Source organism: Dromiciops gliroides, chromosome 2 (genome assembly GCF_019393635.1).
Source record: "Dromiciops gliroides isolate mDroGli1 chromosome 2, mDroGli1.pri, whole genome shotgun sequence".
Classification (NCBI taxonomy): Eukaryota; Metazoa; Chordata; class Mammalia; order Microbiotheria; family Microbiotheriidae; genus Dromiciops; species Dromiciops gliroides.
The window spans coordinates 466864503-466877765 of NC_057862.1; the positions used below are offsets into that span (position 1 = coordinate 466864503).

At 40.4% G+C, this 13263-nt stretch overlaps 1 protein-coding gene across 3 annotated transcripts in view; it reads left to right on the plus strand.

The window, feature by feature from the left end:
* The window catches only part of SCARA5 (scavenger receptor class A member 5), a 136890-nt gene extending 124297 nt beyond the window's left edge, over positions 1-12593 (plus strand). For 2 of the 3 annotated variants that reach the window (XM_043986369.1, XM_043986371.1), the window contains exons 8-9: positions 5810-6007; positions 12028-12593. In XM_043986369.1, coding sequence (XP_043842304.1) covers positions 5810-6007; positions 12028-12164 — 335 coding nt within the window. In that variant the 3' untranslated portion in view covers positions 12165-12593. The remainder of the gene's footprint in view (positions 1-5809; positions 6008-12027) is intronic. The other variant, XM_043986372.1, reaches the window with a different exon arrangement.
* Positions 12594-13263: the final 670 nt, after the last annotated feature.

A 13263-nucleotide genomic window follows, 5' to 3' on the forward strand; every position in this document is an offset into this window, starting at 1 on the left:
TCCCAGAAAACTTTAAGCTTGTCCTATTAGAATCTTTAAAGCTACATCCCATTTAAATTTTTTTCATAACTCAATACCTATGGGAAGAAAATAGTCTTAGGTAGTGGTTCCATAGTAGAAGAAAAGAGAACAGGGCCCAGGAATGACATGAAGGAAGTGGGTTAGGGTCTAGGGGTTACTAGAATATACACAAGGAATTTTCTGTGCTCTGTGTCTTAGATTATAAGAAAATATGAAGATGACCAAATGATCATAGTTACCATATAATCCTTTTTTTGAGGCAGTCAGGGTTAAGTGACTTTCCCAGGGTCATATAGATAATAAATACATGTCTGAGATCAGATTTGAACTTAGGTCCTCCTGACTTCAGGACCAGTATTCTATCCACTGTGTTATCTAGCTTTTCCTGAAGCCTATAATCCTAAGGAAGTTCCTAGGTGAATTAGAACTTACTTGAGCCTGAAGAAAGAAGTAGAGTTAATTTAAGCAATGAATTTCAATAGTTAAAAATGAATGAGAACAAAAACAAAACAAAGAAAATGAATGAGAAAGGCACTGGATGTGCCTTGTGCCCATATATTCGGATTTCTTTAAATCTTGTTCAAATTGCACATCCTTTTAATTTACTGTGATGATACTAATGCTTTTGTTTAACTATTTTACTGAGGTCTATGTCAATGAAAAGGAATATTTGAGTGGAAAAACATGTTACAGTATTTAATCCCAGTTTTCCATGCCCAGCTGCTCAGACTACAAAACCATAACCAAAAAAAAAAAAAAAAAAAATTAAAAAAAAACATCACTACCTCCTGGTGGCAACTTGCCATAATTGCATCCTTATGAGCTTAAAAGCCCTTGAAAATTCCCAAATTGTACAATGATACAAACATCATGAGGAGAATTCCTGAGCTTCCTTCTTCAGATTTTGGCTCTTTGCCCCCAATCTGACCTCCCTCTCCCTCTCCCTCTCTCTAGATAGATAGATAGATAGATAGATAGATAGATAGATAGATAGATAGATAGATAGATAGATAGATAGATAGATGATAGATAGATAGATAGATAGATCTCAATCAGTTTTGATCCTGTAATTTCTCAAATGGAAAAATCCAGTTAGGTGCTCTAAAAGGCCACCAAAATAAGTAAAGTGGATGTTATATGAAAAGCTTTATGATTTTAATAATAATAACTAACATTTACTATGTGTCAAGCACTGTGCTAAGCACTTTACAATTATTATGTCATTTAGTCCTCACAACAACCCTGGGAGGTAGGTACTATTATTATCTCCATTCTTCCCTCAGAGGAAATGGAGGCAAATAGAGGTTAAGTGACTTGCCCAGGGTCTCACAGCTAGTAAGTGTATGGGGTCAGAATTGAACTCAGGACTTCCTAACTTCAAGCTGTTGCTCTATCTTCTGAGCTATCTAGCTGGGTGGAAAAGTGAAAAGATTGTCATCAAGCATACATCTTAGCACACTATATATGCTAATATGTAAAAAGTGGTCTAGAACCCATCAATGCAAAGATTTACCTAGCCCCATATGGTATCCCAAAAAGGCATTGGGTTAAGTATTCTAACAATTCTTCCTTCAATCCTCCTTTCTCTCCTAGTTACTTGATTTGATCTGGTTTCCCATTATTCCTTTCTAATCTTATCTTTCCCTGCTTTGAAGGGTGCATTGCTGAACAGAGATCATTGCATTGAAGGGTAATGAATGAAATGCAGTTACGGTAACATAAGAGTTAAGGGGGCTGGTGTGGTTTAGTGATGAAGGCTCTGGATTTTAGATCATAAGACCTGAATTTGAAACTCATCTCTGCCACTTACTTCTTGGGTGACTTCAGGTGAGCCTTCACTTTTCTGAGTCTCGGTTTCCTCATCTGTAAAACAGATCATAATCCTTGCCCTCCTGACCTCACAGGGTTGTTATGAAGAAAGTGTCTTGTGAAGCTCAAAATGCCCTGTAATTGGAAATTGTTGTTATTAAGGGTGTGAACATTCTCCATATGGTTTGTTAAATCCACGAATGGCTGTTTAGACAATGAAGGGGCCGTTGATTACTTGAAACTCCAAAGTTACTTTCGTCACTAGGGAGGAACAGTTTCCTTTACCAAATATTATTAGCAGAAAGCAGCTGGTTAGTTAAATGTGATCTTCTGTTCTGGAGAAATCAACCTATTATGGGGACAAAGAAAGAGACAGATACTTGTTAATTGAATACATGAATAACCACCAACCTCACCTTCAGGGCCAACTGAAGACAAATCTGAGTAAAATGAAGTTGGTCTCCACCCACCACCCACCACCCACCACCCACCACCTACCCTTTCTGGGACTTTTTCTCTCTACATGAATTCCTCCCACTCTGGTATCCAGTGACCTCATGCCACCCCATGATTGCTAAAGCATCCAACGTGCAGTTCTACCTAGAATATAGCCTATGTTCTGGACATCTGTTTCTTCTCTCTCTTTACCATCCAAACATATATATTATATCCCATTCCTTTAGGACTATGCTCTCAGACAGCTGTCATGCTTTGGATAACAATCAGATCTCCTAATTCAAACTCAGATGCTAATGAGTAAGATAAGAGTGTGTCACTTCTGGTAGTAATGAAAGTATCTGTTAATAAAAGGTAACTAGAAGCTGAGAACTAGATGGAACCTCAGAAACCTAGGAAGAGTAAATCTTCCCTGGGAGTGATAAAAAAAAAAAAGTAGATTTTTAATCATGGAATTTTAGTCCCTGTCTGACTGAGAGAAAGCTTCAGAAGCAAAAGGACCTTCCTAAGACCTCAAGTGATTCCAGGTACTTACTGTATATATGGCTCTGGCTGGACAGGCACTTCTTCCTCACTTAAGCCACTGGTCCTTGCTTCCTCCTCCAAAAAGCATTAACAATATCAGGGTAAAAAAAATATATCAGGATTTTTCCTTCCTCCTTCTACACATTTTCTGGTAGAGTTGCTAGTTTCCAAGCAAATGGTCAGAAGCTAGTAAAAAAAAAAAAAAAGGCCTTTTTTTTTTGCATGAACAAAATCAATGAAGAATGAATAAGAATAGAAACTGTGAAGAGGGAAAAAACCTTTGCATTAAATATCATTGACAACAATTTGACATCCATGATAAATAGAAAATTGGTACAAATTTATAAACTCCAGAGAGGCAGTTTCTAGAGAACTGACCTTGAGGGCACAAAGACCTAGGTTTGAGTCCTACCTCTGACAAGTGAAAGAATGAATGAAAAAACATTTATCACTATTTGCCAAGCCCTGTGCTAAATGTTGCAGATATAATTACAAGCAAGACAGAACTTCAAGGAGCTCACATTTTTATAGAGGAAGACAACCTTTTTAGGAGAGTAGTGGCTAGGGAGGAGTGTTTTGGATGGAAGGAATTGGGATTATAGACTGAGAGCAGATGATTAACATTCTTTTCAGGAATGGTAGTGTGAATTTGATCAATATTTTTGGGGATAGAGTCTGGCGGGGGGGGGGGGGGGGGGGGGGTGAGGGGGGGAGGGTAGTAGGAAGGGTAGTCACATGGTTGTATGGTATGGTGGCCAGGAAGTAATGAACTAAGTCCAGGAACATGAGGTGAATGCTCAACAGTCAGGGCCCAGAATCACAGGAGTCCAAGGTCCAGTCAGAGTTGGGGGAATGGAGAACAGGTGACGTGTATGCAACATATGCAACACATACATATTGTCTGTGTGACCAGAGATAAATCAGTGCTTTGGGAAACTTTCTAAGTCTCTAAGTTGCAGAGAAGGTACTGAACTGTATTGGTAGAGGGAGTCTTGGCATTCTGAAGTTCCAACAGTCACTCTCCAACATTTGGGTCTCAGGACACCTTTATACTCTTAAAAATTAGTGAGGACCCCAAAGAGCTTTTGTTTATATGGATTATATTTATCAATATTTACCTTATTAGGAATTTAAATGTCTTAGTTTTATCTTGAAAATAATTTTGACTGTATGGGCCCTCAGAAAGAATCTCAGGTACCACCAGGGGTCCCCAGACCACATTTAAAGAACCACTGCTAGATAAGAGCATGGGCTGTTCACCAATAGATAGTGGCCAAAATATATGAACAGTTTAAAAAGAATAATATAATATAATAGCTTCCATATAAAAATGAGATCCAATAAGAGAAGTGCAAATTACAACAAATCTGAGATTTCACAGAATAGCCTGTAACTTGGCAAAGACAACTAAAGGGGGAAAAAAAAGAGAGAACAGTTAATGTTGGATGGATGGGCCATGGGAAGACAATGGGAATGCACAGTACAAATGAATTGATCTAATCATTCTGGAAAACAGTTTGGAATTCTGCCAGCAAACTATTTCTGTCCTTTAACCCAGTGATCCCACCATTTAGCATATTCTCTAAGGAAGTCAGAGGCAGAACCAAAATCTAGATATAGACTAAGACATTTCTAGGCAGCCAGACTGTGGGAACAAATGGAGAACTTCCCTCAGGGTATCCCTGGGCAAGTCACAAGGTCTCAATGACCCAGGCAACTCTCTAAATCTAAATTACAGAACAGGTGCAGATCTGCATTGTCCAAAAAAAGGAAAGAAAAAAATTCATAGCAGCCCCTTTTTTGTGTGATAGCAAATAACTGGTAACCAAAGTGATCACCCGTGGATGGGGGAGTGGCTGAACAAACTGTAGCATATGAATATAATAAAATATTTTTACGCAATGAGAAATGGTGGGTCTGATGGAATCCCAAGAAACATGAGAGGATTTGTGTGAACTGATGCTGAGCACAATAAGGAAAACCAAGAAATCCCTATGCCCAGTGATTACAACAAGGTCAGTGAAAAGGAAAAGAAAGGAAGCAGAGCTCTGAGTAAATGAGAAACTAATCTTGGCTCCTGAAAAACAGATAACGAAACAAAACTCCCTCCTTTCGACAATGGGGCTGGGTGTGAGAGCAGAAAATTGCCTACTTTGTCAAATAAGGTCACTCATCTGATTGGGCTAGATGTTCTTTGTTATGAGGGAGGGTCCTGTAGGAATGGTGTCAAGGAGTGAAGAGAGTTATATAACCAGAAATGATCATGATGTAAAAATAAAGGACACGAGTAGAATTTTTAAGGGGGTGACAATAAAAATACACAAACTGGCCCATCTATCCCACTTGAAAAGGGGGTTTGAACAAAAAGTTTCAATAGTCATTCTAAGGGAAATCCTTGGAATTTGCAGAAACCACAGGACAAAATTGCATTGTCTCCTTGGGTGAAAAGAATAAAAAGAGATTCCACTGGGACTAAGTCTGAAAGGGTCTGTGGTTCAGGTGTTCTGTCTCCTTAGTTCAAGGTTGGTGCTATGGAAGGAAGTACCAGGTTTGAGCTGTAGGATCTGGGATTGAATCTTAAAGGCAGCTAGGGAACACAATGGACAGAGCATGGGGCCTGGCATCAGGAAGAGGCAAGGTCAAATCTAGCCTCTGACACTAGAAGTGTAACCCTGGACAAGTCATTTCACTTCTGTATGCCTTAAATTCCTCAACTGTAAAAAAGGGGTAATAATAGTACCTATTTCCCAGGATTGTTGTGAGGATAAAACAAGATAATCTTTGTAAAGTGTTTTGCAAACCTTCATGTCCATATAAATGATAGCTATTATTATTAATAATCCAGGCTTGTCACTTACTAACCATGTATTCTTTGACGAATCATTTAGCTTCCCTGGACCCGAGTGTCTTTGAAGGAATTGGACTAGATGAGCTGTTGTGCCTCTTTCCTGTAACTTGTGTCATGTCTGTTTCCTGTAATTTGTGAATTCTCTCCCAGCAGGTAGCCCAAAGGGTCTGATGATCCGCCTGGTGAATGGCTCTGGCCCCCATGAGGGACGTGTGGAGGTGTATCATGACAGGCGCTGGGGGACAGTGTGCGACGATGGATGGGACAAGAAGGATGGGGATGTGGTGTGCCGGATGCTGGGCTTCCGAGGAGTGGAGGAGGTGTACAGGACAGCTAGATTTGGGCAAGGTAAGATGGAGAGGTGGAAAAGAGAAGGCTCTGACAAAAGAGCGGGCCCAACCCCAATGAAATATTGACCCTTCCATATGGTACAGGGAAGAGGGAATGAGCCCTGCCCAGAAAATCCCAGGACCTGGCTTGCAATTTTCCATAGATGTGCAATCTCAAGCACATCACTGAATTTCTTCAAAGCCTGGGAAAAATAGGCTACATGATGTCAGAGGTCTCTTCCACCTCTAACAGTCTTTGGTTCGACATCTTTCTTCAGCTGGAATCCCAGCTCTGCTTCTTGCCACCTGCATGACCTCAAATGAGTCACAACCTCTTGGTCTTCAAGGAGTTCCAGGGTTGCCATTTGGGAGAGAGATTCTCCTTCTTTTTGGCCCCAGAGAGTAGAACCAGGAGTAATAGGTAAAGATGCAACAGGCGCTCTTCCACTCTGTCAGGAAAACTTGCTCACAATTAAAGCTGTCATAGGGTTGCTTCAGGACCCAGAAGCATGGACAGCCTCTTTCATTAGGGCATGTACACAAGGGAATTTTTTTCCTTTTTAAGGTGAACATTTATTATTGAATATTCAATATTTAGGACATCTTTATTCATCAAACATACTAAAGAAACAAACAACTTAATTTTCAATAACAATGAAAATTTACTTAAAAATCGAGATACAGAATACCAGTTTTTTGTTGTTGTTTTCTTTTTTTTTTTCTGAAACACTATGTGCATGTCTGTACTCAGATCATTTCCTCCTCTCTGGAGGTATTCAGGCAAAGGATGGATGACCCCTTGCCCTGAATGTTGCAGTGAAGATTCTTGTTCAAGTAGGGGTTGGACTAAATGACCAACTCCCTTGTTTTCTGTTTCTTCAGCTATAAAATAAGGGTGCCAGACAAGGATGACCTCTAAAATTTCTTTTAGCTCCAAATCTATGAACCTCTGGTTTCATAGAGAGGAAAACTGAAGCTGGAACAGGTAGAACATTTTCCATAACTGGCCCTTGATTGCTTCCAATCTTTTGTACTCTTCTCTCCCCTCTGCCCACTGCCAAGTCCCTTAGGTGTGGGTGGCATTTATTCAAGCAATTCTTGTGAAGTTCATTGAGAACATCTGGCAGAAAACCAGCTGGTTTCCCATGTGGTGTCCTCTCCCCTCTTTCCAGTAAAATCTAGAAACTGACAACCACCTGGGGAGTTCAGAAGGATTTTTGAGTTTTGAAGAATGCAGCCCTGAGGAGAGAGCAGTTCTCTCTCTTCCTTTTAAAGCTCTGGACTAGTTTTCAGCAGATTTCCTTAGAAGAAATAGATGTCGTGTTGTTTACATGAGAAAGAAACAGAAATAGTTCCCACTACACTGTTGGGCCCCCCACCATGACCTGCCTTCTAACAAATGACAACAAAAGTCATTTGTGAAATAAAATCATGAACTTGTTCCGAAGATCTAAGCGAGGCAAGTTGTTCAGATCTGACAAGAGCCATCAGCCTAAAGCAAACCTGCCAACTAACAAGCAGACAGGCCTGTGTGATCAGAGTGGGCTCGTAAGAAGCTTCAGGCAAGGTCTGCTTTATTCCCTTCATTTTACAGAAGGGGAAACTTGCCAAAGGAAGTTGATTAAGCAGCTGCTCAAGGTCAGATGAATTAGTGTCAGAGATCACATTTGAACACCAATCCTCTGACTCCAGAGCCAGGGGTTTCTTTCTACTATACCACACTCCTCCCCACTGCTCTAGATGTTGGCTAATACTTTTATATAATCACCTCCACAAAACTCCCCAGGCTTTTTAGACATTTGTGAGAAAGTCTCAAAGGTAACACAAGTATCTTAAGGCAATTTGGATTATTGGGGCAGGATGTTAAAGTTCTTGACATATGACTTAAACTAAGTTACCTTCATTGAGGCAGCAGCAGGAAAGGAAGGAAGGAACAAAGGAAGGAAGAGAGGCAGGAAAACCCTGTGTCATTTAACTTCTATCTGCCTCAGTTTCCTTGACTGTAAAATGGGGACAATAGCACCTAGCTCCCAAAGTTGTGAGGATCAAAGGAGATAACATTTGTAGAGCACTTTGCAAATCTTAAAGCACTATAAAAATGCTTTCTATTATTTATTGTTATTATTATATGAATTATAATGGTGTGGTAGAAAGAGCACTACATATGGAAGAGCAAATATAAGGAATTCAGAGAAACATGGGAAGAGACAGATAGATGATAGATATGTAAATTCATGAAGAATGAAGTAGGCAGAACTGAAAGAACAATGCACAAAAGTACTACAATCATGTAACTTAAAAGATCACTAAAAGGAAACTAGATTTAACATCTAAAATCATTGACTTAAAAAAAATAAAATAAAATCATTGACTTAGACCAGACCTCTAAAAGGCATCATCCAGTCCAACCCCTTCATTTGATTTGATTTTTGACATATTTTTATTTATTTTGTTAATTATTCCCCAATTACATATAAAAATTTTAATATTCATTTTTAGCATTTTGAGTTTGAAAATTTCTCCCTCACCTGGGCCTCTCCTGTTCTTTGAGAAGGCAAGCAATTTGGTATCAGTTTTTCCTGTGACATCATGCAAAACATTTCCACATTAGCCACGTTGCAAAAGAAAACACAGACAAAAAAAAAAAAAGAAAAACAGACCCTAAAAAAAGAAAAAGAAAGAAAGCTTTATAAAAGTATGCTTCAATCTGCACTGAGTTCATTAGTTCTCTTTCTAGAGATGGATAGCATTTTTCATAATGAAACCCCTTCATTTTACAGATGAGGAAACTGAGGCCCAGGAAGATTTGAGTGACTTGCCCAAGGTCACATAGGCAATAAGCATCAGAGACGGGATTCAAACCCAGGTCCTCAGACCACAGAGCTAAGATTATTTCTGTTATATACAACCCATCCTCTGAGGAAGTGAAAAAACTAATAATTCTCCTGATGAAAAGACAATGAAACTTGATAATAAAATATATTTTCCCTCTTCTTAGCATAAAGGCAGGAGGTTATTGGGACAAAAATGTTGTATACATTGTCAGAAATGGTTATGATATTGAGTGGTTTTGCCCATCTGTTTTCTTTGTTATAAGAGAAATTCCACTTCAAAAGTAGTGGAAAAGGTTGGGTTATTTCCAGAAATGTCAGTGAAATTTAAAAAAAATCTTAGCGTATATATTTATTTGGGAGGTGGGAGGAAGGAAAGAGAGAAGAGGAAAAGAGAAAAGGGGAGGGGAGGTTGGATAAGGGGAAAGAAAGGACAGGAAGGAGAGGGAAGAAAGGAGAAGAAGGGAGAAGGGGACGAGAGGAAGAAATGACTTCTGTGAGTTGGAAAAACTGAGGAATGATCTCTGCTACTTATTGGTTATGTGACCTTTACCAAGCCACTCAAAGTCTTGATATAATGGAGACGATAGTACTTTGTAGCCATTGTTAAGTCATTTCAGTCATGACTCCGTTGGGGTTTTCTTGGCAAAGGTACTGGAGTGGTTTGCCAATTTCTTCTTCAGCTAATTTTACAGATGGAGAAACTGAAGCAAACAGGGTTAAGTGACTTGCTCAGGGCCACACAGCTACTAAGTATCAGAGGCCAGATTCAGAACTAGGTTTTCTGGATTCCCAGTCTAGCATTCTATCCGCTACTGCCTCTGTTAACAAGCATGAGGGCTAAAGTAAAGACTGTTTAATGCCAACATTAGTCCAAAAGTTCTGGTGAGCAGAAATGTTAGGATCCATCTAGAGGGTTTATTCTCTAATTCATTCACATATCTGAAGGGCCACTAGTTGCTGACTAGTGACTAGCACCGCAAATTCCTCTTTGTTCTTCCATGATTGAATGTTAGCCAGACCTTTCTGGATAAAAATTAATGGAGTTTGGACTTTAGCTAAAATATAAACAGTTTAGCACAGTTTTCTCTTGGTCAAATCTCCTTGGCCATCTTTTATTTATTTGGGGTATCCAGCTCCTTCCTGGATAATTAGATAGCCCATATGATTTTCAAAAGATATTTAATCTGGGCATTCTTTATCTTCCTGAGAGAGAGCTTGTATAAGAACTATCTAATATCTAGGCAAGAAAAGAAGCCAAGAAATCAGGAAAATCTACTAGAGGCCAAAAGCAAATAGCTGTTCATTCATCTGGCCCTAACTTAAATTCAGGTCAAATCCTATCACAATATATAGCGTAACCACAAAAATCTCTGTGTAACAAAACTAGTTCCAAGCCCTAGGCAATCTGCCATTTCCTTCTTTCTTTTCTCCCTATTCTTTATTTTATTTTATTTTAATAAACATTTTTATTTGAAGTTTTGAGTTCCAAATTCTATCCCTCCCTCCCCCTTCCCTGAGGTTATTCATGTGCAATTATGTGAAACATTTTCGTATAAGAAGACTCAAATAAGGGGGAAAAAATGAAAGAAAGTGAAAAATAGCATGCTTCAGTCTGTGTTCAACCAGTATCAGTTCTTTCTTTGGAGGTGGAGTGTGTGCTTCATCATTAGTCCTTTGGGATTGGCTTGGGTCACTATATTGTTGAGAATAGTTGTCATTCACAGTTCTTCATCAAACAATATTGCTGTCACTGTACACAGTGTTCTCCTGGTTCTGTTCACTTCCTGCCATTTATTTCAAGACATATTCTTGGGCTTTGCTCATACCCTCTTTGCTTCACATGGAACCCATTGCATGCTTTACCTCGTGGGTAGGGTAACCTTAATCATCTGCCTTTGCCTTTAAAACTGGCAAGACCGAAGCAGTTTGTGCTTTAGCTGCACCCTTCCACCATCTCACCACCTTGACCACCTGAAAAGAGTACAACTGAGCCCAGCCAAAAATGGTGGAAGAAGCACACACAGGCTCAGTCTTGCCAGTTTTTAAAAAACAAAGGCATCCAATCGAAGGAGATGACCCCATCCTCATGGTAAGTGACTCAGGGGGCTCCAGGCTAGGCAAACAACACATGCTCAAAATTTGAGTATATAATGAAATAGTTTTTATAAACTCCCCCCTCTCTTAAAATACATTGTAGAAATATTTTATTGAGACTATTTCCTAGTGATTTACAATTTAGGCAAAGCACTGAACTGAGAATTCAGAAATAATATCAATAATGCCTGACAATTATATAGCACAATTTTCAAAATGTTTTAACATACCATCGCATTTGCTCCTTGTAAAAATTGTGTGAGGCAGTGCTATTATTTACCCCATTTACAGATAGGGAAACTGAGGCTCAAAGAGGCTCAGAGAGGGTCCCATAGTTAATAAGAGTCTGAGGCCAATCCTCTGAAATACCCAGTTTACAGATGAAGACACTGAGCTAGAGATTCAAGTCTTCCTAACTTCAGGCCCATCATTCTATCCATTGTTCCACATACCTGTTCAAAAAAGCCAAAGGGGTCCTTGAATGGAACAGAATAAGCATTTATTAAGCACCTACTAAGTGCCAGGTACTATGTTAAGCACTTTACAAATGTTATCTCAGTGGATCATAACAAAAAGTGGTTAGGACCCCTGAGCATGAGCTGCTTCTACATTTTCAGCATCTGTGACCTCTGCTGCATTGGGTAATGCAGAGGAAGAGAGTTATTTCAGAGGAGGCAACAGTGATGCTTCCATATGGCTTTACCTTTTGGTCAGGCAGTCCTGGGAATGACAGAGGGGGCATCTCACATGGTCAAGCATTTGTTTAGCATATAAAAACACAGCTCTTTGGAGAGGCACTGGAGTGGGGGAAGAGGGCATATAGAGTATTAGATGCAGTCAGGAAGACCTGGATTCCAATCCCACCTCAGATACTTCCTAGTTGTATGATCCTGGGTGAGTCACATCAGTCTCTGTGGCTCAGTTTCCTCATCTGTAAAATGAGGAGGTTGAACTTAATGGCTTCTAAGTTCCTTTCCACCTTGAAGGCAAAGATTTTATGGTCCTTTGAACTCCGTGAATTCTTTCTCACTCTATCCACAGACTTCCAGAGCATTGGAAATGAGTTTTCCCACCTATCTTCTAAGATACCCTTTTTAACATGTTTCCACAGGCACCGGGCAGATTTGGATCGATGATATCGCCTGCAAGGGTACAGAGGACAGCATCCTCCAATGTAACTTCTCCACCTGGGGGAAGACCAACTGCGGCCACGCAGAAGATGCAGGGCTAACATGCAGCAGACACTGAGGAGGGGAAGGATGGCAACTGCCCCGAGTGCATTGGCAATAGAGCTGTTGGCCTCTATTGCCTATCTCTGGGGAGGCTGGGACCTCGCACCCAGGGCAGCCCAGACTCGCATTCCTGCTCTGCCCTGGCACCCTGCCCTGCACTGCACCCCTAAGCCTAGTGCCCACTAATGAGCTGCTATAACGCTCTGATTAGACAGCTGCTAAAACCAGTGCCTCTGGGATTGACTGCAAATCTTTTCCCTCCTGGACCAACTGGATCAACAATTTGCTGACCTTACTCAGTGCCAATAGTAGCTCCTTAGAACCCGTATCACGCTTGTTTTCATTCTGTCAAGTAACAGTTAAATGCTAGGGATGTGTCAAAAGCAACTCTGTTATATGTGGCTATGGGGAGTGGGGCTAGCATGGATAATTAAATCTACAGAAAGTTCCCAAATTGCATTTAAACTCATGATCTTGACTCCCTGCTCGGCAACAGCTTGGTTATCACCTGAACTCAGAGTCAAGAGACCGGAATTCAGGTCCTGGCAAGAGCCATGTGACCTTTAAAAAAGAAATTTTCCTTCTCTGGGCCTCAGTTTGCTCATTTTTAAAATGAGAGGGTTTTAAAGCTGAGGAAAAGGCCAGATAAACACCAAAATTACCATAACCCAGGAGAACATTTGCGGGCATGTGGCTCTGTCCTGGGCTGTCCTCCAATTAATTATGACTGTCAGACACTAGAAGATGCTGATTACAAAAGCCTGATATTATGGGAAGAGCACCAGGATCTGAATCTGAGATCCTTAATACTAATCCAGACTTGGTATGACTTGGGGAAGCCACTTCTATTTTAGGCTGCCCTGGGCCTAAATTTCCCCCTATATAAAATAAGGAATCATACCCAAAGGTCCTCTCTGGCTCTAAATCCCATGATGCCATCTCTGAAGTCTGAGTATCCATATCAGCTAGCAGGTCTTTGCTCTCTTAGAACATTGTATCATGGGGATGGAGCATTCTACGGGCAGGAGTGTCAGGGATGGGGCAGCTAGGTGGCGCAGTGGATAAAGCACCGGCCCTGGATTCAAGAGGACCTGAGTTCAAATCCGACCTCAGAC